This window comes from Sciurus carolinensis, chromosome 12 (assembly GCF_902686445.1).
Source record: "Sciurus carolinensis chromosome 12, mSciCar1.2, whole genome shotgun sequence".
In the NCBI taxonomy this organism is placed as follows: domain Eukaryota; kingdom Metazoa; phylum Chordata; class Mammalia; order Rodentia; family Sciuridae; genus Sciurus; species Sciurus carolinensis.
This window is the reverse complement of record NC_062224.1, coordinates 48,038,503-48,062,981: the sequence shown is the minus strand read 5'-3', so window position 1 is coordinate 48,062,981 and position 24,479 is coordinate 48,038,503. Positions and strand designations below refer to the sequence as shown.

The 24,479-nt window shown below is 36.0% G+C and overlaps 1 protein-coding gene across 11 annotated transcripts in view; it reads left to right on the top strand.

Annotated features, from left to right (window-relative positions):
* Wac (WW domain containing adaptor with coiled-coil) overlaps window positions 1-11,619 on the top strand; it is a 69,172-nt gene extending 57,553 nt beyond the window's left edge. For 9 of the 11 annotated variants that reach the window (XM_047520041.1, XM_047520044.1, XM_047520042.1 and 6 more), the window contains 7 exons: window positions 1,155-1,400; window positions 2,879-3,001; window positions 3,901-4,049; window positions 5,794-5,912; window positions 7,582-7,768; window positions 8,663-8,790; window positions 11,134-11,619. In XM_047520041.1, coding sequence (XP_047375997.1) covers window positions 1,155-1,400; window positions 2,879-3,001; window positions 3,901-4,049; window positions 5,794-5,912; window positions 7,582-7,768; window positions 8,663-8,790; window positions 11,134-11,203 — 1,022 coding nt within the window. In that variant the 3' untranslated portion in view covers window positions 11,204-11,619. Of the gene's footprint in view, window positions 1-1,154; window positions 1,401-2,878; window positions 3,002-3,900; window positions 4,050-5,793; window positions 5,913-6,762; window positions 7,009-7,581; window positions 7,769-8,662; window positions 8,791-11,133 lie in introns of those variants that run through there. The other 2 variants (XM_047520039.1, XR_007104263.1) reach the window with 2 other exon arrangements.
* The last annotated feature ends 12,860 nt before the right edge of the window (window positions 11,620-24,479 follow it).

Here is a 24,479-nt window from a genome sequence, read left to right as displayed (position 1 = left end):
ATCTGCTTATATAAACTATAGTTCCCCTTAAATATAATGATGGACAGCAGATTTTCTGAAGGGAAAAAAATTCAGTCATTTTAATCAAATTTCTTCATATTTGTCTATTAATCCAGACTAGCAAAGTGGGAAATGACAGTGTGTCAAACTTGAAGTATTTTGCATTATAAAAATAAAAATATCTTAGGCCTTCTGAGTTGGTTGCAATTTTAATCAACATATCCTTGAAATGGACTTATGAGATTCTTACTTCAGACTTGCTGCCCCTGCTTCTTTGACAATTATAGTAGTGTGCATAGACTAATGAGGAGTCTTGTCTATTCAGTAAGCTTGCTAGTAATTCCCAGCCTCTCTGGGACTATGAAGGTTGGTGAATACTTACTTCTAGTATTAAAGATGAGGATTTACAATTATTAGATAACAGTACAAAACTGAAATGCAGTCATCCTGAAGTATATACATGACTTCACAACAGAAGTTTTTAATTCAGTCATATGACATACAAAATATCTTAAATCTTTAAGTGAATATGCATGGGAAATTAAAGGTGCTTTCACAAAAGCCCATATTTAGTCTTTTGATCAATGTCGTAAGTTCATTTTGAATGTTGTTATCTTAGGATTCGTGTTTGTTATACTCTTACCCTGCTTTGAAGTCACTATATTAATACAATCTCATGGCATGTAAATACCAGAATTGCTTATTTTCTTGTGGTGAACATGTGGTTTATTTCTAGTTTTAAGCTAAAATACGGGAAACACAGGGAAAACCATGGTGTCCTTCCTTATAATGTATCAAGGCCTTGTCTTAGGTTATTGCTATGACCATAAACTTTTTTTTTTTAACTTTATTTTATAGGACAAGTAAATCAAGATGTGTTGTATTGTATTGTTCCTTTTTCTAATGGAAGCTGTTTATGTAGTTAATATACAACTTTGAAGCAGCATTAACTTGTAGACACAGTGTGTACTTTTTCACATCAGATATGAATATGGCTTATTAGCTTTCTAAACTTCCCATCTCATTATTGTAGTCGGGCAGATATTTACTGAGTACTCTTGTGAGGACTAAATGGGAGGTGCTTTCCATGAATTTTGTTCAGGTTCCAACATTCAGGTACTTTTTTTCAATTTTATTATCTTTTTTTTATTTAGAGTCTACATCAGGAGACAAATTGGTATCACATTCTTGCACAACTCCTTCCACATCTTCTGCCTCTGGACTGAATCCCACATCAGCACCTCCAACATCTGCTTCGGCAGTCCCTGTTTCTCCTGTTCCACAGTCACCAATACCTCCATTACTTCAGGACCCAAATCTGCTTAGACAGTTACTTCCTGCTTTGCAAGCCACGCTGCAGCTTAATAATTCTAATGTGGACATATCCAAAATCAATGAAGGTACATTTTTATAGTAACAGTTTTTAAAAAATGTATTTGCATTGTGCAAAATTATATTATCAATTAAATTCCCAACTAAGGAATGGTCTTTTGTTTCTTTTGAAATTCATGTTTAAACTTCTTTTTTAGAGTTTAAAATTTATTGTCTTCCATAGTTTAAAACCATTGGTAGTAAAATTGAGTTAGTAATTCTTCTCTATAGATATTTTTTCTTTTTCCTTTATTCTTTTTGTGATGTTGGAAATCAAACCCAGGACCTCAAGCATGCTAGGCAAACCTTCTACCATTGAGCGATACCTAACTCACTTCTGTATATTTTTTAAATCTTTGCTGGGGTGGGGTATCTGTTACTAGAGATGAGCTCTTCTATATGCTTAGTATAGAAACGAAATAAATAATATTTGTTAAAAATTGGTTTAAAAACTCAGCATTTCTAGGATTTTGTAAAAACCTGTATGTGAACACTTATTTTGAAATACTTAAATATGCTAATTACTAGACGATTAGGAATACAGGTTGTTACTTAAAATGCTTGTAAAAGATTCTCACAATGGAGGGAGTTACTGAATAAAATTTCGCCCCCTCCCCGCCCCTCTGGTTAAGTACATTGTTTAATTCTAGGTTTTCCTTTCAGTATGGTACGAAAGTGGTTCAGGCAATCAACTTGAAGAAATCTGAACAAAAGTGATTGTGGTTTTAATTTGGAAACCAGATTCAGACATGAAACCCTAAGACCACTGCATAATCTTCTGATTAATCAGTTTGTGTTTGTGTACATTTTTACATAATATATTTAAGAGTAGTGAATAGTTTAATTCTAAAAAGAGCTATCTCAGGCTGGAATTGGTTTTCTGTCTTATTGTCTGAAATAATTTATGTAGTTCTTTGATTTTGTAGGTAAATGCTTTACTTAGGCATAGTAGAACTTTAAATAGTTTGGGGAAACAATAGCATAAAAGTAAGTCAATAATAAAATGTCTTAAGCAGCAGAAATACATGGTATTCCTAAGTACTAGCTTTTTAATATTCATTGTTAAAAGATTGTTGGTGGATATTGATGTGTAGTTTCATTGGTCCGCTTTTTTTAAAAAGCAATCACATGAAGCAGCAACTGTTTTTTCAGTTAATTCCAAGTAGTTTACTGAGCACTCTACTTATATATGGATAGGCTTCTGACACAATCAGAAGTTCCAGTGAATGTTCTTTGGTGTTTCAAAAAAGGCTCATTGAGGGGTTTTATTGTAAAAGAAAACATTGGTTTACTTTAGTGTAAATCCCTTTTTCTTTTTCTCTGCCTTAGATCATTTTAAAATCTTTAGACCTGTTACAGTATTCATGTTATTCAGGTTTTATTTTGAAAGTTCTAACTTGAAATACTTGCTTTTTTTTCTGCATTCTCTTTTGAATTTTCAAGTTGTTACCAATGCCACATAAGCCTCATTATTTTTATTTGAATTTAGTAGATGATATGTTTTTAGTTCTTACAGCAGCTGTGACACAAGCTTCACTGCAGTCTATAATTCATAAGTTTCTTACTGCTGGACCATCTGCTTTCAACATAACATCTCTGATTTCTCAAGCTGCTCAGCTCTCTACTCAAGGTATTCATTCATATTCTTAGATATTTCTAAAATTGTTTCTTAGTTTTGTTTTGGAATTAAGGGCAAGTTTTTTTGTTTTTGTTTTTTAACTCTGTTTTTGAAGAGAGAGTGCTACAAAACAGTGATTTTATTTTATTTTTGGTTTTTGTAACATTGGCATATACCATTTTATTTTATTTCCTTGTTGTATGAAGTGTGCTTTGACATTTATTTTAAGGTAGTTCCTTCAGGTCTGTAATATAGTATATATTTAATTCAGAATAATTTAAATTGCTAATAAGATATTTTACTCCAAAACTGAAAGTAAACTTTGATATATCTTCAGTCTCTGTGAAACATTACATATATTTGATAAGTTGAAATTTGGTTGAGTTTGATGTTAGCTGATTTTTGACTAGAGGATGCAGAAATGCTCAATTCTTGTTTGAATTTGATGCTATCGAAGTGGAGAAAGACAAACAGGAACAAAAGAATTACTTTGTCAGAAAATGATAAACTGAACAGTAATACCTAAACTAGAATGGAAGTATAATGATGCCAATACACCTGAAACCCTCTGACTAGCTTCATGAAGCAGGGGACTGCATGATGCCTGGGTCTGAATGAAGAGTTGGAAAAAAAGAAAGAAAGATAGTGAAGATGGGACCCTGTGAGAATAGGTTCAGGTTTAGCTTCCTGGTCCAACCTCAGAAGGGAGAATGGATCTTACACTGAGTATGCTTACTGCTTAATGGTGCTATCTTAGTGTGGCATCCAGTGAGGATGTCACATTTTTTACTTGTTCAGAAAAATGTTCTCTGGGGACTATAAGGTATGGGGTATGTAGAGTGGTACTGAGATCTTCATGTATGTTACAAAGGTTTTGGCTTATTTGGCGTTATTTCTTCACACTTTTATAGCCCAGCCATCTAATCAATCTCCAATGTCTTTAACATCTGATGCTTCATCCCCAAGATCTTACGTGTCTCCAAGAATAAGCACACCTCAAACTAACACAGTCCCTATCAAACCTTTGATTAGTACTCCTCCAGTTTCATCACAGCCAAAGGTATGTCACCTTTGAGGAAAACTACTTACTTTGGGCAAATTAATAATGTTTTAGAATCTGTATTGTGGAAAAGGGCCTAGGAGGTGGTAGTGGAATGAATGACAGGTGACTGATAGTAGATGCAGAAAGGGGCGCTTATACATTAATTCTGTTCCCTATTGACTTTGAGATTTGTGGCGCGGAGAGTGTGATAAAGAAGGTATACTAAGTGAATCTGAATCTAAGTATTTGTAGAGTTTCAAACTCTAAAAGATGAGAAAATGTGTTTTTCATTGACTTTTTCATTTTAAAAATGAATTTATTTCTCTTAACCATGTATATTATATTTAATTTTCACATCATGAGAATCATACTATTTATATCATTTAATTTTCAGGTAAAGGATAGTTTTATGACAATTTGAAACCTAGGGCTTTCTGAATACAGAATATATTTTGGCAGTCAATATGCCTATGTGTGTCTAAGCAAAATCTTAAAAGATGATGCCTTAGAACACAGAAAACTGCTTTTCTGTTCCTTCTGGACTCTGAATAGAACCATTACAATGTTACTATGAAGTTTTGCACCACGGCATGAAGTAAATGGCAGTTGCACTCATTCTTTGCTTTTTAGACATGCCATCAGTAAAATATTTTTATAGTTCACTATATACAATTAGTATTTCTTTTTTAACTGATAAATGTAGGAGGAAATTCTTTCTAGTAGTTGAAGATGGTGGTAACCATCATCCCCTCCCTTTCTCAGCAATTGATTAATGTATGTTTTAGGGTCTAATTGAACTTTTAAATTCTAGGTTATAGTTAGTTTATTACACAGTTCCTTACCATTTGCCTGCATTTTGAAGGGGTAAAAATTATGAATTTCAGCAAAGTTTAATATCCTTAGAGCTTAATATTTTAAGAGTGTAGTCATGGCTAAAAGTGAGATGAGTAGTAGTATTGGATTTATAGTCTCTTATAAATTGAGCATTTCAAATTCTGTAAGGAGAATAGCTATCTGTTTTTCCTTTTGCATTGTCTACCTTTGTGACTGACTTTTGGGGCTTCCTTTTTAAACTGCCTTGTTTTTATCTATGACATCTGAATATAAATAGCATATTTATCACCATTGGCAATTATGGACTTCTTGGTTTCTCTCTAAAAGGTAACATCTCTTGGAGAACCCAGGTTGAATTATTTATATATATATATATATATAGGGAGTGTGTGTGTGTGGTGTATACTCAATATGTTGTTGAAATTTTAGCATCGATATTTATATGTGACTTTATTTTATTGTTAGCAGACATAATAGTAAACCAGGAGGGATATTGCAGTGTATTAGAATGAAAACCGCTGAGAAGTTGGAGAACTAGTTTCTTCTGTTGGTGTTAGTAATACTTTTATGGCCTTGGGCCATTTCATGAAGATATGAGATCTGCGTTTCAAAATTTGACTGTCTTCTTGTGTGAATTTGGCAAGCCCTCTGATTACTCTCTCTGAAAAATCCAGATTGTATAGTGTTTTAGATTATTAACTAGATTTGAAGGGAAGGATGTGGATTGGATTTGAGAAACTAACCAGTAATTTACGCAATTATATATCACTGTTATTAATCTTATGGAACAAAAATTAAGATAACCATTATCTTATTCACTGGAGAATAGAAATAATAGGAAAATTTCATTGATAATAGAACTTTTGTGCTTCTCTAGTTTCTGTGCCTATGTGCTAGAAGCCTGTCTCAACAGATTTTAACATTTCAGGTTAGTACTCCAGTAGTTAAGCAAGGACCAGTGTCACAATCAGCCACACAGCAGCCTATAACTGCTGACAAGCAACCAGGTCATGAACCTGTTTCTCCTCGAAGTCTTCAGCGCTCAAGGTAAGTTGATGGTGTGTATTTAGACTGTATTATCCTTAATATGAGGTGCTATATTATTTTAATATTTTTATATCTATACACACATACAACACAATGACAATTTTGGTAGAATCCATGGAGAACCTAGTGTAATTTTCTATGTTATAAAATTTGCAAAGATACAATGGGTGCAGTGGGGCTCATACCTGTAATTCCAGCAACTTGGGAGTCCGAGGCAGAAAGATCACAAGTTTGAGGCAAGCTTGGCCAATTAATGAGACCCTGTCTCAAAATAAGAAAAGGACTGGGGAAATAGCTCACTGATAGAGCAACTTTGGGTTCAATCCCCAGTATTGCAAAATAAGTTAATAAATAAATAAATATGAAGACAAATTTTTTATATAAAATAATTATCTCTAGAAGTGAAGTCTGGGTTATTTTGAAGATAATGACTCTTTTTCTTTAAAATTTTGCTTAGTTAAGTATATGAACTAAAAATATGGAATACTTGTACCAAGAGGGCAGATGCTTTTATAATATTTTATTGATTGGTTTTGCATCACCTTTTAACCTCCTCATAGCAGTTGTGATTTTAGTGTATTGATGAAGCCAAAAATCTGAAACTTGAACTAGTGGTGTACATCAGAGTTTACCAATAGCTTCAACTCTGATCCTATACACATTGCTTTTCATATTATATAGCACTGTATTGTATTTTCACTTTCCTTGGTTCATTAGCAATACAGCCTTAAATTAAACTTGTTGAATGAATGGTTTCATTTGATTGATTTTTTTTTTTCCTATTTTTATTTCATGCTACAAGGTGGCAAAATAATTCAACTGTTGTTTTTATTGTTGTTTTCTAAACAAGCATTTCAGAACTTATACATCCAAATGAGAGTTGTTCCCTTCAAAATAATCACCTTTGGATGCTGTCTACTTACTCCAGCAATGTTGCCATTGCTCAGGACATTTTTGGGAAATTCTTCTTTTAAATTGTCTTTAGAGGCTGCAGTGTTATTTTAAATATCCTCAGTGATGAAAACTCTTCATCCTTTGGGAGATTTAGTTTTTGGAAATAACTGAAATTCATTCAGAGCCAAGTCTGGTGAAGCAGGTAGGAAATCAACTTGGGTGATTAAATTTTTGGTTCTCACACCATATCCCCAAACCCTGGCCCAAACCATTCAGTTTTAAAAGAAGATAACTAATCTTAGTAACTTTTTGTGTCTTTTTTTGCCACTACATTCATTTCAGTGCTATCTGATAAAATGCCCTTATTTTGCTTCACATTATATTATCCTCTGATTCAACTTTGTTCTGATGTTGAACAAAGACCTCTCTTTAGATATATGAGGTGTGGTATTCAGATGTGACTTATATCTACAGCTGTTAAAATATGACCACTTGTTATTTATAGTAGTGTTTATGGTATACAGAGTCAACAGGTTCTGCTGTTGAATTTGAGAAATACAGTTACTATAATTTGATTTTGACATTAGTGTTTAAAAAGGCTCTTTTTTCTCTCCCCGAAGTGTATTGAGGAATACATGATATGCTTTGGATTACCAGAGTATTTTTAAGAACATGGTTATCTTTAAATTAATAGACTATATTTAACAGGTAGTTTCTATGATACCACTTTTAATTATTATACATTCTACATTTTAAACATAAATTTTTCTTCCAGTAGCCAGAGAAGTCCATCACCTGGTCCAAATCATACTTCTAGTAGTAACACATCAAATACAGCAGTTGTACCACAGAATTCATCTGCCCGACCTGCGTGTTCATTAACACCTACGCTAGCAGCACACTTCAATGAAAATCTCATAAAACACGTTCAAGGATGGCCCGCAGACCATGCAGAGAAGCAGGTATGATTCACAGTAAATATTTTAGTACATTGGCAAAAAAAAAAAAAAAAAATCCTGATTGTAGTAAATCCAAACTGAACCACTGAGTTTGAGCTGTATTTATAATAACTTACTTGGAATTATATCATCTATAGTTTTAAAAATATTTGATCTTTAGAGAGTAGTTTATGAACTAATAACTCTTTGGTTTCACAAAATAATACAATTTTGTAGCTGCCAAAATCAGGTACTCAGTGTTTAACACTATGCTAATAAGTGCCTTGTATTTATTTTCTTCATTGTTTGTTTTAGGATTTGCTAGAGTGTAGATAAGAGTTTTCCCATTTTGCCATTGAAACCCCTATGCCTATGGCCAAATAGGTTATTCCAGGGTCAGTTATGTGACTCAAGCCAATGTTCTTTTTCGACTTGGCCACTCTGGTTTAAGAATCTGTTAGAACTATGAATTTCATGAATGGTTCTCACTAGACTAACAGAAGTTAAGAAACATTTTTGCTTAAAGATTAAAGAGCTTAGGACATTCCATCACTGCCATTTTCCTCTCCTTAAATAACAGTAGTGAGATTCTTCTATTGATATTCTACCTGAACTTATAGTTGACAGTCTTATTGGTTGACTTAGTGACTCAAATTGAGTCCTTCCAACTTAGTGCTTTACTATCCAGAAGTTGGAAATGCTATTCTCTTAAGAAACCTGAAGAGGAATTGAAAGTAACTTCCATCAGAGATGTTTCTTAAAAGAATAATCATTTCCCCCTTATATTTGCCAGTATTTTTGTGCATTGAAAGGAAATTAATTAGTCTCTGACCTTAGTCTAAAGTTATTCTTGAAAATAAGGATGTTTTATGTGTATGTTAATATTTTATATTTTGTGTAATCTTCATTTCTTTAAAGGCATCAAGATTGCGTGAAGAAGCTCATAACATGGGGAGTGTTCACATGTCAGAAATTTGTACTGAATTAAAAAATTTAAGATCTTTAGTCCGAGTATGTGAAATTCAAGCAACTTTGCGAGAGCAAAGGTAAATTTTTCACTGGGATAAATATTTTTCTTAGAACTTTGTACAGTAATCCCCTTTTCTGCTGGGAGTGTGTTTCAGGATCTCCACTGAATGCCTGAAATTGTGCCTAATACCAAATCCTGTAATTTAATGCCTCTTCCATCCTAACTAAGCATGTATCATACACTATGGCCATAGCTTCCAGTTTGAGGTGCAACATCAAAACTAACATGAATGTCTTTTCTTTCACAGTTTCACAGGTAAAAAATTCACTCCTACTACAGATCTTTGCAACCTCAGCATACAATTGTTTTTCTTTCCCTATTAGGTTGAGAATTTTTACCCTTTCACTTAAGAAAGCGCTTTATGGCTTCTTTTTGGTATATTGGAACTGCCAGCATTGATGCTCTTGTACTTTGGGGCCATTATTTAATAAAATAAGAATTACTTGATCACACAAGCATTGTGAATACTACAAAGGTCACTCTGAAGACTAGGACAGCAACTAAATGATTAACGAGCAGGTAGCATGTACAGCATGTTTATACTGGACAAAGGGATGATTCACATCCTGGGTAGGATGGAATGGACAGTGAGAGAAATCATTATGCCACTCGGAACAGGGCACAATTTAAAAATAACAATTATTTCTGAAACTTTTCATTTAATTACTTTTGGACTGCAAGTAACTGAAACCACAGAAAGAAAATAATAATCCTAATGAACGATAAGGCATCTTGATTTTATTTCTCTTAACCCATGATAAATGCTTTATTAGGCTTTTTTCTCCTTTACATTATTTAACAAATGAAATGTCGACAGCAGCTAATTATAAATGTCCCTACTTGATTTTAGGTTACCATTATTCTGCTGAGGATATTTGTTTCATTTGGAATTCCTTATTACTATTTATATTATCCTTGCATCACCTATATATCCCTTGGAAATTTCAGAAAGAAGTACGTTTTTAGATGCCTTGTTTAAAATTGCGGACATGTTTTCAGTGGTTTTGCATCCTGTCAATATAAGTCACTAGATCAGAGGGAAGAGTTAATCTTGTTGTAAAACTATAAATATTTTGAAAATAACAAATTGAAATTTATAGTAAACTTGGAAGATTGAGTTTTTATCCTTTTCAGTTACTAAAATATCGAGATACTTTCTATTAACTGGGATTCTTTCACTTTAGTGTTTGCTCTGGAAGTAGTTCTAACATACACAAAAACCTCATTTTGACTTGCTAGATGGACTATTTGACTTGCAGAAAATTACATGTGTACATGGCCAGATATGCCAGTGTAGGATTTTGCTTAATATCCAGTTGTACAGGCAATAAATACCAGAGTTCACAGAAGAGGAAAGATTTTATGAAGTCTATGGGAATCTAGTTAACTGGTGGGTTTGTGGAGTTTATTTATCTTTTATTTTAAATATACAACACATCAGTAGGAATTTGATTTGGTTCCATTTAAAGAACAAAATCGAGGTGGGGTTTTGCTACTAGGGGTTGTTCCCACTCAACCCTGAACTATGCCTGCAGCCCTTTTTTTCTTTTTTCAGTATATATATTCGTGGGGCATAGTGTGACATTTTAATATACATATACAGTATATAATGATCAGAGTAGGGTAGTTGACCACAGCCATTTCTTTTTCTTTGTGTAGGGAATGTTCAAAATCCTCTCTGCTAGCTATTTTATTTTTACTTTTATACTTTAAACTTTTATTAATTATTACTATGTATAATACTTAGAATAGTTTAAAAAAAACTATTCAATATTCTTCAGTATAGAGGACGACCTGCTTTAGAAGATAATTTATAAATGGAATATTTACATGTAAAATGAGTGCAGTGAGTAAAATTTTTTTTTGCGTGAAATTTCCTTGTATAAAAAAAAAAAAAAACACAAAAACATACACACCAAACCAAAATGTTAACTTCGCTAGCTATTTTAAAATATACAATTGTCATTCATAGTTATTTTGGCTCTGTATGTATCTACATCTACATCAAATATTGCTCTTCAGATTAGCCCCTCAGACCTAGAAAACAACATAGGTTTATTTCATATTTAATATCTATTGCCTTTTTTAATGTGATGATGCAGTGTATATATAGAACAATAAAATTTAAATCATTCTTTATGTTTAGAATAATTATTGAGAAATGGTTAGAAAATTTAAAAATATTCTAACTTTGGCATCCTGATACATTAATGCATATCATAAATCAAATGGTTATTTTGTCTTTATTAATACAAGTTTGAATTATATCGTGTTAATTATAATTTTGTAAGATGCTTTATAGTTTTTCTTAAACATATGTTATACACACAAATTCTAACATCTGTTTTTATTTTTTCAGGATACTATTTTTGAGACAACAAATTAAGGAACTCGAAAAACTAAAAAATCAGAATTCCTTCATGGTGTGAAGATGTGAATAATTGCACATGGTTTTGAGTACAGGAACTGTAAATCTGTTGCCCAGTCTTAACATTTTTGAGCTGCATTTAAGTAGACTTTGGACCGTTAAGCTGGGCAAAGGAAATGACAAGGGGACGGGGTCTGTGAGAGTCAATTCAGGGGAAAGATACAAGATTGATTTGTAAAACCCTTGAAATGTAGATTTCTTGTAGATGTATTCTTCACGTTGTAAATATGTTTTGTAGAGTGAAGCCATGGGAAGCCATGTGTAACAGAGCTTAGACATCCAAAACTAATCAATGCTAAGGTGGCTAAATACCTAGCCTTTACATGTAAACCTGTCTGCAAAATTAGCTTTTTTTAAAAAAAAAAAAAAAAATTGGGGGGGTTAATTTATCATTCAGAAATCTTGCATTTTCAAAAATTCAGTGCAAGCGCCAGGCGATCTGTGTCTAAGGATACGATTTTGAACCATATGGGCAGTGTACAAAATATCATGAAACAACTGTTTCCACACTTGCACCTGATCAAGAGCAGTGCTTCTCCATTTGTTTTGCAGAGAAATGTTTTTCATTTCCCATGTGTTCCATTTCCCTCTGGAATCCTTGATCTGATTTTATCCATTTTTTTAAGGCTCCTCTTTTTCTCCTTACTTAAGGCACTGTTGCTATGGCACTTTTCTATAACCTTTTCATTCCTGTGTACAGTAGCTTAAAATTGCAGTGATTGAGCATAACCCACTTGTTTGTATAAATTATTGAAATCCATTTTGCACCCTGTAAGAATGGACTTAAAAGTACTGCTGGGCATGTGTGCTGAAAGTACATTGATTGCTCAAATATAAGAAATGGCCCAATGAACATGGTTGTGGGAGGGGAAAGAGGAAACAAAGCTAGTCAGATGTGAATTGTATCTGTTGTAATAAACATGTTGAAACAAACAAAAAATTGTTATTTTTCTTTTCCTTCGGTCAATGCATATTAGAATTTGAACTACTTGGGAATTCTTTATCAGAACTATTCTTGTTGAATATTTATACTTAATTGAAATAATTCCTTATGGGAGGTTTTGTTTAAAACATTAACAAATTGTGAATAAAGATATTTAATGAAATATGAAATTCAACAAGAATGATTGTCACTTTCCCAGTGGTTGTCTTTTGTTAAACCCTAGTTTACCTGTCTTGCTATTATGACATTTCATTTTGAAGGATGTTTGTGTTGTAGCTAACTGTTCAAGTCTGGTGCTGACTGCTGTTCTTAGCCATCACAAAACGCTAAATTTGTGTAATTGGAGCTTCCTGCTGTTATCTGGAAATGGTGGGAAAGCTCAGCTTTGTATATTGTTTCCTAAAGTATATTAAAATAAAAAAAGAAACTATTGCTACTATAAAATTACCTTGGCTTTTTTTTCTTGCTAAAAATATTAGTCACATGGCCTTAGCATGACACTGCCAGTATTGTATCAAGTGACAAGAGTTTCTGTATGCAGAAAAACCTTTCAACTTAAAAATTTTTAACATCTTAGAGGGTTTTTGTTGTTGAGGCAGATATGTGCTTCCAGAACTGCCAGCACCAAGGGCTTATTTTTGATGTTTTACATCAACATCAATGTTATTACTTTCTGAGATACTAAATTTTCAAAATTGCTCTTGTGCTTTAATCATATTTAGACTATAGAAATGAACATTCAAATTTTTCATTAAATATAAAAGTAAAATGTAAGCAATAGTATTGTTTATTTTCTGAAATACACAAAAATGTTCCAGTGTTATTGAGAGGAATTAAAATCTTATACTGGAAGCTGATTTTTTTTCTTGTAACAATACTTTTAAATGTAAGAAAAGATAAATGTCATGAATCATATTGTCATGAAATGTTCATATCTGTGAGATTGTTACCATTTGCTGAACTTCATTAGTGCATGTAAATGAAACCCTGAAGAGCCGTGTTAAGCTAGAACTCTTACTGTATCTTTTCTGGGGGGGGGAAAAGTAAGCAATGTGTAATGTAATAGGCAAATGTTTCCTGATCAGATGGCAACTTGACTCCTGGTTTAGGTGACTTTGAATTTGGTTTTCAAATAATTTGTCAATCTGTCCCTTTGTTCTAAAAGTTGCTTATATCCTTAGTCACATATTCAGGACAAGATGCCTAATTTGAAATTTCTTAGTGGTAACCTTTTAAACAAAATTTTTCTTGTGGAAATATTTTTATAATATTTGATCCACTTAAGATTCTGTAGTAAATTATTTTAAATATTGCACTTTAATACAGACATGATGTCCAGCTCCTAACCTACTTGAGGTAACTAGGAAATATCCACTAGAATAGGCACAATACTCTGGAATATTCAATATCTAGTTGGTTTGTTGTCATGGATTTGAACTCATACCTTCCTTGGGATTGGATAATATGAAAATAAGAATACTGAATAGCTCTAGGTAACCTTAGGGGTTCCCCCGCCCCCACACTTTTAAAAGACAAGTAGTCAATATTCAAACCTTAAGGACTGCAATTGAATTTTGTGATGGTGGGCCTGTTAGTCTTTCCCCTGAAGAACCAACTTCCACCATTTTTCTTTAACCTTTGATTTTAAAACTTGGACTATAATTTCAAATTTTAAGTACACTGAACTCCATATGCCACCATTTTTTTCAAGACATCATGCTTCTTTTAATAGCCCGAGTGACTTTTTCTTCTAGTTATATATATTTTATGCTTGTAAAATATTACAAGGGAATCACTTAAAATCTTGTAAAGAGTTGTTACCCCATTTCAAAAATTTCATGTTGTTTAAACACCTTAGCTTTAAAGGGACTACTTTAAAGGGGAGAGTGAAGAGCAGACCGTAAATTCAGTGCATACCAGACTCCTGTAGTTCAGGACTTAAAGCTACTGTATTTAGATGTTGGGTTTGAATATACAGATTTCTTTTCAATACCTGTAAATATGCCTATATTCTTGTATTTGTACGGAAGTGTACAAAATGACACTAAAAAGTAATAAATATGTTTTGATTATATTGTGCAGTTATTTCAGAACTGTGTTTGGGAACTCAATGCAAAATTTGCATTTGTGTAATGCAATTTGAACTAGATATGCTTAAATTTTAACAGTTGTATTTCAGTAGTTCTTAATTATTTTAATGAAAATTCTGAGGTCTGGGGAGTAGCACTTGCCTAATGTGTGTGAGGCCCAGATTTGCTTTCCAACACCAACAAAAACAGTTTTTTTGGCTTAATTTTGTGATCCTGTTTTGTTTTGCTGTTTGCCCCTGTACCTGATTGAGCCTTGAACTTTGTGAGTGCCCTAAAGTAGTCTGTCTGGGTGATCTCATCCAGGTTTGTCTGTAAAAATCCCATTTGTATGTCAGTTACACCCTGATGAACCCTGACCTTCATTCACAGAAATGGTCATTTTTAGATATTTTACAGTAGTAGGCAGGTTCTCTTAAAAACTCATGATTGGTATTTCAGGCTTTGTTCTCTAGTGTTCCCATTTCCAGTAATTGATAACCATCATTCCCCCAGTTAAAGACTCAAGTCAGTTTTTCCAACACCCCACATTTAATCCATCTGCCAGCTGCCTTCAGAAATATTCAGATCTAAGAGTTCTTCACTACAATATTTACCACTATAGTCCAATCCAGTCATCTTGCAGAAAACCATGGCTACAACCTAACCTTTCTGCTTCTACTCTTAAAATCCCAGGCTTTCACCCCCACCTATCCTTGCACGTGCAGGGTCAGTTCTCCATGGCAGCTGCCTAAGTGAAATGTAAACCACCTGTGTCATTCTGTTCATAATCCTAAATGACTTCAGGTTCAGGGCAAGACTGAAAGCACCTACCATGGCTTTCATGTTCAAGCCTTGGAAATATTACCATGTTCCTGGCTCAGGCCCCTCCCCCCCACCCTAATTTTTGCCTTACTTCTTGTAGTCCCTCCAGCTGTTAGCATTTTCTCTCCCTTAAAAGTTCTATTTTAGAAATTTTAAATTTCTACCCACTTATTGTCTTGTTAAGAGGCCTATCCTCATTGTTCATCTAAAAGAGCACCTTCCATCACTTCTTCACTCTAGGTTTTCTCTAAAACAACAGTTCCTGAAATGTAGTAAGTGTTCTATAAATATTTGTTGAGTAAATCACAAATATTAAAGGGCTTTGGATAAAACCTGGATTAAAATTTTAAAAATTGAAGGTTTTTGTTTTGATTTGGGGCCTTGTGACAAGGAACGAACAGCAAAATACCTTTTTTAATAAAAATGATTACACTTAACTATTGGTTGACAAGACCAAAACCTTTCTTAATTATTTCCATTATGAAATGTGATGAGATCAAGAGTAATCCTCTGAACCAGTAACAATAAAAAGCTGCCTGTGAACACATTTCAGGAGTAAATTGGCCAGTGAGAAGTGAAAATTCCCTGCCTTTGAGATGGGTACAACGATAACCATTGAACAGTGTATGAAACCCTTGTATGTACACATAAATGACAACTGTCACATGAAAAATACTGATAATGAGATTGCAGAAGGAATATTCCTCCATTTTTAAAGAGCCAGAATACTACTACACAATCAAAATGAAAAGTACACAATCCTGTAATCAAAAGTTATGTCCATAGAGAAAAGAGGATAGAAAATTCGGGGTATAGTTAAGTGCTTCTTTTAACTAGTTTAACACATCTAATCACCTCTGAGTCAGGGTTCAGTCAGAAAATGGAAGTCCCCATGGGTATTTCAAAAGGAGATATGAGGGAGTTTGAAGCTACTGGTGGATAGAAACAACAGGCCTGACCGAAGGAAATTACAAAGCACAGAACTGGACTATGGACTGAGGGATGGTGTATGGAGTTCTCAATCTGAGGAAAAGACAATGCACTGAGCACGATCCCCGCAGAAGCCAAGAGGGGGAATTCCAGGCCTTGCCCTTCCTCTCTAGTCTTCAGCAAGTGCCCATGTTGGCAAGACTACCTGGACACATTGGGAGGTTTCCTGCCATGCTGAGAAGGGAAAAGAATGAAAACAAACAGGCAAATAGCCTGTTTGAGCACACCTTGACTCCACTAGTAGAACAAGGGAGGACAGAGTATGCCAGTTTGAGCAACAACTCTTGACAAAAGAGAATGAAGCAAGGTCCACAAAGTTAGGCTATTATTGCACTTGTGAGACCTTGAATATAATAGCACCCTTAGTGATATTGAAGCAATTTAAATATCCAAACTAGGGGGAATGTGTTATGAAAGTGTAGTAAAATATGGCAATGTTGAACTAATATTAAAATGGAAGGCAGTGAAAAGATGCTATGAATGCATTCATTTTTCTTTCCTAGATAGGCCATCCAATATTCATTGACCAAGAAATAGAAAGATACTATGTACTAGGTAGACAGGGTTCTTGTTCCAGTGGAGCTTTTATTTAAGTGAAGGCAAAAGAAAAAAGTAAACATAACAAAATAATTTATGCTTCCATATGTAATACAATAAATCCTGTAATTATTGCTATGAAGAAAATAAAACAAGGTAATAATTTAGATACTAACAAAGGAATGGGGATGAGGGACTTTAGATCATTTAAGTGTCCCCGATGACAAATTTTGGACTGAAGCTTGAAGAATGGGGACAAGATATTCATGTGAGGCTTATCATTTTATCATGCTTAATGACAAAACACTGGAAGTTGTCCCATAAAATGCAAGAGCAAGAAAGAACAACTACTATTCCCACTGTTATTTTCAATATACTGGGAAATACTAACCAATGCAATCAGGAAAATGAAGTGAACCATAAATGAGGGGAAGGAAGAAAATTATGATTCTTTTCAGTGATGTCTCTTGGAAAATAGTAACTATTAAAAGTTCAATTATAGGGCTAATTATAATTACTGCAAATAAGCAATAGCTTTTTAAAGTAGAAGTAGGGATTTAATTTACTATAGCAACAGAGTTAAGAATACATGAATAGTGTCCATGAAAAAAATCTTTAAAGCTTTTCTGTGAGAAACAGAAAACAGAAAACATGAATATTTTTTTAAAAATTTATTTGTGCATTATAATTACATACATAATAGTGGAATTTATTGCTACATATTCATACATGCATACAATATAATAATATAATTTGATAAATTTGATTCCCCAGTACCTCTCTTTTCCCTCCCCTCCTTGCTCCCTTGCTCTCCTTGGTCCCCTTCCCCAACTCTATTGGTCTTCCTTCTATGAGAATATGCATATTCTTGAAAAATAAACCATCAAAATCCTCAATATATTCAATATGATCCTGAAAAACTATCATTAAGGCAATTAATGGATTGTATCTTAAACATGAATCAAAACATTATAATGTTTTGTGCATGATATACATTAACACTAAATAAGATGTACAAATTATATAAGTGGATAATATAAGAGAAGATACTAAGAAGCACAGAAGTAACTGAAGTAACTGAAAATTGGACTTATAAAGGGAATAAAAGTAACATTTCAAATGGTCATAGAAAACAGCACTAATTTTGACAGTTATAAATCTGGATCTCAGTCTTTTCTTGTAATAAATTCAAACATTAAATCAAACATTTAAATGTTGAAAATTTAAGTATAAAAATAGCAAAAGAATTCATGGGCATATTTATTTATAATTTTGGATTGGAAACGTATTCCTAAGTCAGATACAAAACCGGGATGCCAGAAAGTAGAGATATATTATTTTTTACTACATAGAAAATAAACATTTTTCTATGCAAAATGGAAAAATCTCAAATTCAGCAAGCCAAAACTATTAGGGGAAAATTGCAATGTGTGTGGGAAGTAGGAGATGTCCTCACAAAGAGAACCTACAAATCTGAAATAGGAATAAGAACAACCTAATAGAAAATTGCAGAAGGATATAAATAGTCCCTAAAAGGAGACATATAAATATATAATCTATAAGATTTAATATGAAAGATTGCACTAGTGTCTGGCACAGAGGAAGCACTCAAAAGATATTTCTGGAATGAGCAAATGAATGAAATGCAGATCAAAGTGATGAGACAACAATTTTCAACTTTTATAAATTGATTTTGATTGGTAAATCAAATTTTACAAAAATCAAATCAGAAACTTATTGAAGCCTAATATTAGTAAATATATGTGAAATATATTTGATTATATCTTCAAATGTGCATACCCCCATGATCCAGCAAATTCACTGCTATGGATATATTCACAAAAGTAGGTCAAGATGTACTAGAATGATCATTGTGGCATAGTTTATGTTAATGAAAGAGAATGAGAGAAATAAACCGAATGTCCATCAACAGGAGACTAATAATTCACGGTACTTCCATAGATGGAGTGTTGTTGAAGACATTAGGGAAATGTAGATCTGTGTATACTATCAAAGAACTCTAAGATTTTTATTAAGGGAAAAATGCAAGATTCAGAACAGAGGGTAGGGTATGAATTCTATGCAATTATAAAGCAGACACATGAGATGTACGTATACACACATAGAGGCTTGTGCATAAATTATATTTGAATATATACATGAAGAACCATTAATAGTGGTAACTTTGAGAAGAATGACTAGCAGGAAGGAAGAGACTGATGTTATGTGATTCCATTTGATATGTATTTTCTACTGTGATTTTCAATGGTGTGCAGGAGCTAAACTCAAGAGAGTTGATTGTGTAATTGTGCACATGTATTCTCGACTCTGTGCATAGTGACCTCATATCAACATCTTGAAATTTACCACATTGTTACTATTTCCACCATGGAAATGGACTCACTCTTAATCAGAGCTTCACTCCCCAGAACCATGAAAATTTGATGCTACCTTCAAAGTTGTTGGCTGGAATCCAGTCCCAGATTGTTCAGTTTTCCCACTAGTAGTGGGCAGCCCTAGAAGTTCTGCCTGTATGGCATGAATGGTCTGCATTTCTGAGTTTCCATATTTGTCATTCAGGCCATGTCTGTCCTCTCCCTTCATGCATCTCATTAGTGTTTGTGACTGTTGATTTTGAAAAATATTAAGCACATAAAAACTTGCAAGGACTATACAATAACTACCTGTATATCACACATCTGGATTCAATAATTAACATTCTCTCTCTCCCCCGCCCTCTTTTAGCCTCCCCTCTATCCTCCAAACCTAGGTCAACTGCAAACATTTTAGCACTCCTTTCCTAAGAATAGAGGACACTATCCTATATAACTATGATATTGTTATCAAAATAACAGATATCTTTTGATTGTTTCAGACCAAGGATAATATTCATATGGCAGTGAAAGCAGGACAAACTTGACTTTCTGCTCTTTAAAAGCACACTTAAAATTTTTCCAATGAGCTAGGCCTGTGGTCTATAATTCTAGTTACTTTAGAAGGCTGAGGCAACTGCATCATGAGTTTGAGGCCAGCCTGGGCAACACAGCGAGATCCAGTCTCAAATAAAAGTTTTACAATGAGCATGCTTTTTTTGCAGTTAGAAACAAAATACAAAGTTTTTTGAACTGCTGTCAGGACCACCAAATTTCAACAATGCTTGTAGCCAGTGGACCCTTCATGAATCTGCGCCATCCAGCTCCAGACACCAGGTGGCGCTGTGGGGCTACTCACAGAAAGCTGATCCAAACTATATAGCAAGCCCCCAAGATCTTGCTAGGGATGGAGCAGGAGAAGGGTGGTTTCACTTTCAAAGTAAATGTCATATCCCTGAAGAGATAGAAGGGGGAAAATTATGGGGAACTTATTTTAACAAGGGAGCACAATTCTTTTTGGGGGCATAGGTAGAACATTGTTTCATGAATCAATGTTCCACTGAACATTGATTCCAAACAAACTCTTGTTTCTGCCCTCTCACAGTTGACTTGCCAGTGACAGTTATCTGGATCCATAGAAGGCTTGGTTTTGTTTCATATGTAGAACTACAGGCAGGACAAGTGAGGATGCATGGAAAACCCTCAGCTTGGGACTAGACTTGCTGCAAGTGTGAACAGCATGTTGACTATAGTTTTGATTATTCATTTCCCTCCACAGCTGAGTCCTGTTGGCTTTATCCTAAGGCTTCCTCTGCCTCGGTCCCAGTCAGCCAGTTTTGCAGAGCTATCTAATGGGTGCACAGTGGCTCCGATTGTAAAGTTGGTTAGGTGAACCACACCTAGGTATTCACAGCAGGACTGTACAAAACTCAGAGGCTTCTGCATCAACCTGGGCCTCATGGAGCCTGTCCTGTGGAATAAATGCATTCACATTGGCACAAAGGCATCCTAGAATTAACTGTGACTGTAAACACCGAAGCCCTTGGCCTGCTTTAGATGATTACCTCCTGAGCATCCACACCAGCTGCTTTGTGTGTCTTCTAAGGGTGTGTGTGGAAGGACTTCTAAGGGTGTGTGTGGAAGGCTGCTAGAAGACTTTTCCCAGCCTTCAAGGTGTCCTAGAGCCTCCCAACAGTGCTCTTCACTACCTGTGTCAGGCCCACCTTCTGACCTCTTGCTGGTGACATGATATGTGTCCTTCCCTGCTTGACCCCATCTTTCCTCGGGCTTTCTTCTGGGAATGCACATCCTTCCCCTCTTTTTCTGTACCCAGCATTCTTCATGAGCAATGCAAATGCTATTGCTCACACCCCAATCCTCTCTACCATTCTTAGTTCCTTCCTCTGCCTGGATTTCTTTACACACTCTAGGTCTTGGTTTAAATGGCATCTTTGGAGTATGAGGAGAGGGCTCTTTTCTTTGTCACTCATCATCCTATCACTCTGGATATTTTCTTCCTGGCACTTATCACTCTCTAAACTTACAATAATTTATCCAAGAGAGCCAGAAAAAGGTCACGTTATTGTATTTTAAATATGTTTGTGGTTTCTCTCCCATTGCTTAAGTAATCAGCTCCACAGGGCCAGGGACTTTATCTTGTTTGCTGACTGCTTTGTCTTGTTTGTTGAAACAAAGTCTAGCTCAACAATCTGGAATAGGACCTGGCACAAAGTAAATGCCCAATGAAGATTAACTCCATGGAGTTCCCTGTCTCCAACCTGAAAGCAATCATACCTTCTGGAAAATGCCCTCAGCTCTTTCTCAGAATCTCTCTGATTGTTCTATTTAAACTGACAGTTTTGGGACTGTTTTTATCTTCAGTCCTCAATGATTGATGAGCAATGTCTACCACCACCTCTCTTGAATGCATATCCTTTGGAGTGCCTATCTTGGGCATAGTACTCCCATGGTGGGTTTTGGGCTATTTCTTTGGCTTAAGTTTATCATGTAGTATGGTATGGAATCAGAATTTCAGAATTGGAAATGATCCTCCAGGTCACTAATTTGGTCACTATGGACAATGCCACTTAGATGCGCACTTATTGATAAACAGTCTAGAACATTGCCTGGGACATAGGAAAGAAGGAGCACATTTTTTTGGCAACACGGGACCTGCAGGAAGATGTGCAGAGTTGTTACAGGAAGCTGTCTGTCCATCCTATTCTAACTACTCAGAAAAATCCAAAGGCCTGTGACTGGAATGGCTATTTCCAACTCACTTTAATCAGGCAAGCAGCCCTGGCTGCAGGATGTGTTGGTGCCACCTGCCTCAGGCTGTCTTGGAGAATGCTATGGTTTTAATGTGTCCCCCCAAAGTTCACGAGTTGGAAATTTAATGCCAAATTCATGTTGATGGCATTTGAAAGTGGAGTCTTTGGGAGATAGTCAAGAGGGTAGTGTACCCACAATGACATTAAGGTCTTCATAGGGAGAGGGAAAGGGACCCCAGCTGACATGCTGGTTCTGTCTCACCACATGATGCCCTCGCCTATGTCATAATACAGCAAAAGCCCTCACGTGAGTCTGAGGTGCCTTCCTTTTGGACTTCCCAGCCTCCAGAACAGTGAGACAAGTAAATTTCCATTTGTACCAAATTACCCGGTCACAACCACTGGTTATAGCAACAGATAATGGACTAGGACAAAGAAAAGGAAACTAGGCTTGTTGGAAATAAGAAAAATACAGCAGAATCAATATTGCAGGTGAGCAATAGCTCGAAGTGGACTTTGATCCGTCTCTACAAGAAGATGCCAGTCAGAAACTGATAGCCAGGCTGTTCCTCAGGGTGGGAACCTGGAAGGAAGAGAAAAAGGACTGGTTCAAGGGCAGGGAGACTGAAGTCCAGTGCAAAACCTGAAAATGTAGTGAGTTTCTAGTGAGGCAGGAGGGCTCCAGCTACTAAGAAGCTCACAGTGTATCTTGGGGCAGGGCTCGGTCCTCAACAGGGCCTGGGTTGGAAGGTAGAGAAACTGAGGCAGGCCAACACTGTGTCAAGTCTGGGGACAAGCTGAAACTCATCTGGGCATTCTCAACACGTTATGTAGTTGTAATCCAGAGCAAGATGGGTTAACCTCTTCTGTGATCACTGAGTTGCCACCAGGACAATCAATGAAAAACAAATGCAGATTGAACCCAAATTCAAATCTCAGGCGCGCTGATTTCCAGCCAGGAGACTGTCTACAAACCTGCTCTGGACATACAGGCTTCCTCATTTGTAATGTGGGGTTGAGTGACCCTCCTTGGATAGTAGTTGCAAAAATTAAATGAGATAAGTAGATAAAGATCTAGCCTAATGTATGATACATCAAAGGGACTCAATAAATGTTATTATAATTTGGTGAAAAGCAGACATTCATAAAAGAACAGAAGCCTTATTTCTAAAGAGTTGGCAAGAAATTAAAAGGGAAAAAGACCCTGAAGAAGGCTGATGATATCGGCATGGGTCTGCTAAGCTCTGATCTTCGCTATTTCACTCCGATCATGGGGAAGACAAAAGGAAACAGAATTCAGGAAATACCAAATTAGTAATCAATACTGTAATTAGTAGCAGTATTAGTGTCTGTTCTGTAAACAAAATGTGGTGTTTTTTGTTGAAAGGAGAGGTATTGAGAAGAGACTGAATGGGCTGGTGACAAGGACACTCTTGGGAAGGATGTCTGCAATAATCCAGGTGCAGAGGAAGTGACTTGGCAGAGAGAATCGACAGCCTAGTGGTGAGAGCAGGACCCCGGGAACATCTTGAAGGCATCCCAGTGGAACAGAGGGGTTGGGGATACTGGTCAAGTGAGAGAGAAAAAGGAGTCAATGACCCCAAGGTTTCTGGAAGGCTCACGTGGCGGAAGAGTGTCGCGTCCCCTCTGGCCACAGAGAGAGACACGGCAAACGTCTGAAGCTTTGGAAGTTATTGTGCACAGATTCTTTCCTACGCTTCTCTTACCCCTAACTTCTTCGCACTTTCAGCTTTCCTTTTCCCAGCTCCTTCCACTCCCACGTACTTCCTCCTTCCAGCTCCGCTCCCACTGCTGCCGCGGCCGCCGTCGCTGCCGTCGCCGCCGCCGGTTCTTCCGCTTCTTCCGTCCCTTCCTCAGCTTCTCCCCCTACTCTCCCACCCACCAGACTTTATACACTTCAGTCAATCAGGGGAGAGTACACAAGATAAACGCGGACAGCTGCAGGCACAGGACGGGCGCACGAGGGGGGGCATGCTCTAGTCACATCATTAACTAGCCAATTATTGGAATTCGCTGGTTGTTTACTGTATAGCTGGCCGCCTCCGGCTCAGCGTCAGGCGCCATCTTGACCATGCCCGAGGCTGGGGTTCCCGGAAAACCCCACAGATCCCCCTTCTTTAATATTAACTAAGGCTCGGGACCGTGTCTGTCTTAGGCTGAGTGGTCAGCATATGTCCTTACCCGTCATCAGAGCCTGCAGAGCATGCTGCAGCTCCTGTCTTAGGTTGGTACACAGCCACCTCCTTCATTACCCGTCCTTGACTACCGATCCAGCATCAAGAGCCATACTAATGGGGGGCTGTCGGCCTTTAGGGCGGTCATGGCCTGATGAAAAATAATTTGATCTCTCTATTGGCTAGCTTGCAGATGCATGCCAAAACGAATGAAGAGAAGAAGGCCAAGGCAGAGGGGTACCACTATAGCTCCTAAGCTTGCCCACTGTTTGACAAATCTATAAACAGAAGAGGAACCTTATAGCCATAAATACAGAAACAATATACATCCCAATAGAGTTACAATATGGGTAACACAAAGCAGCTCTCAGGGAATAAACGCATCCCAGCCCCAAGAGTTCTTGCAAGGTATCCACTTGTTCTTATAATGAGTCCATTCTCTGATAGAGTCTCTATGGTCTGCAAGGCTGCAACTGCATTCTCGGCCGAATGATCGTTGTGGTTGTGTCAATGCTGCTACTGCAAGGACTGTGGTGGCAGTGATCATGGCTGTTGCAATGTCAAAACCTCTTCTGTTT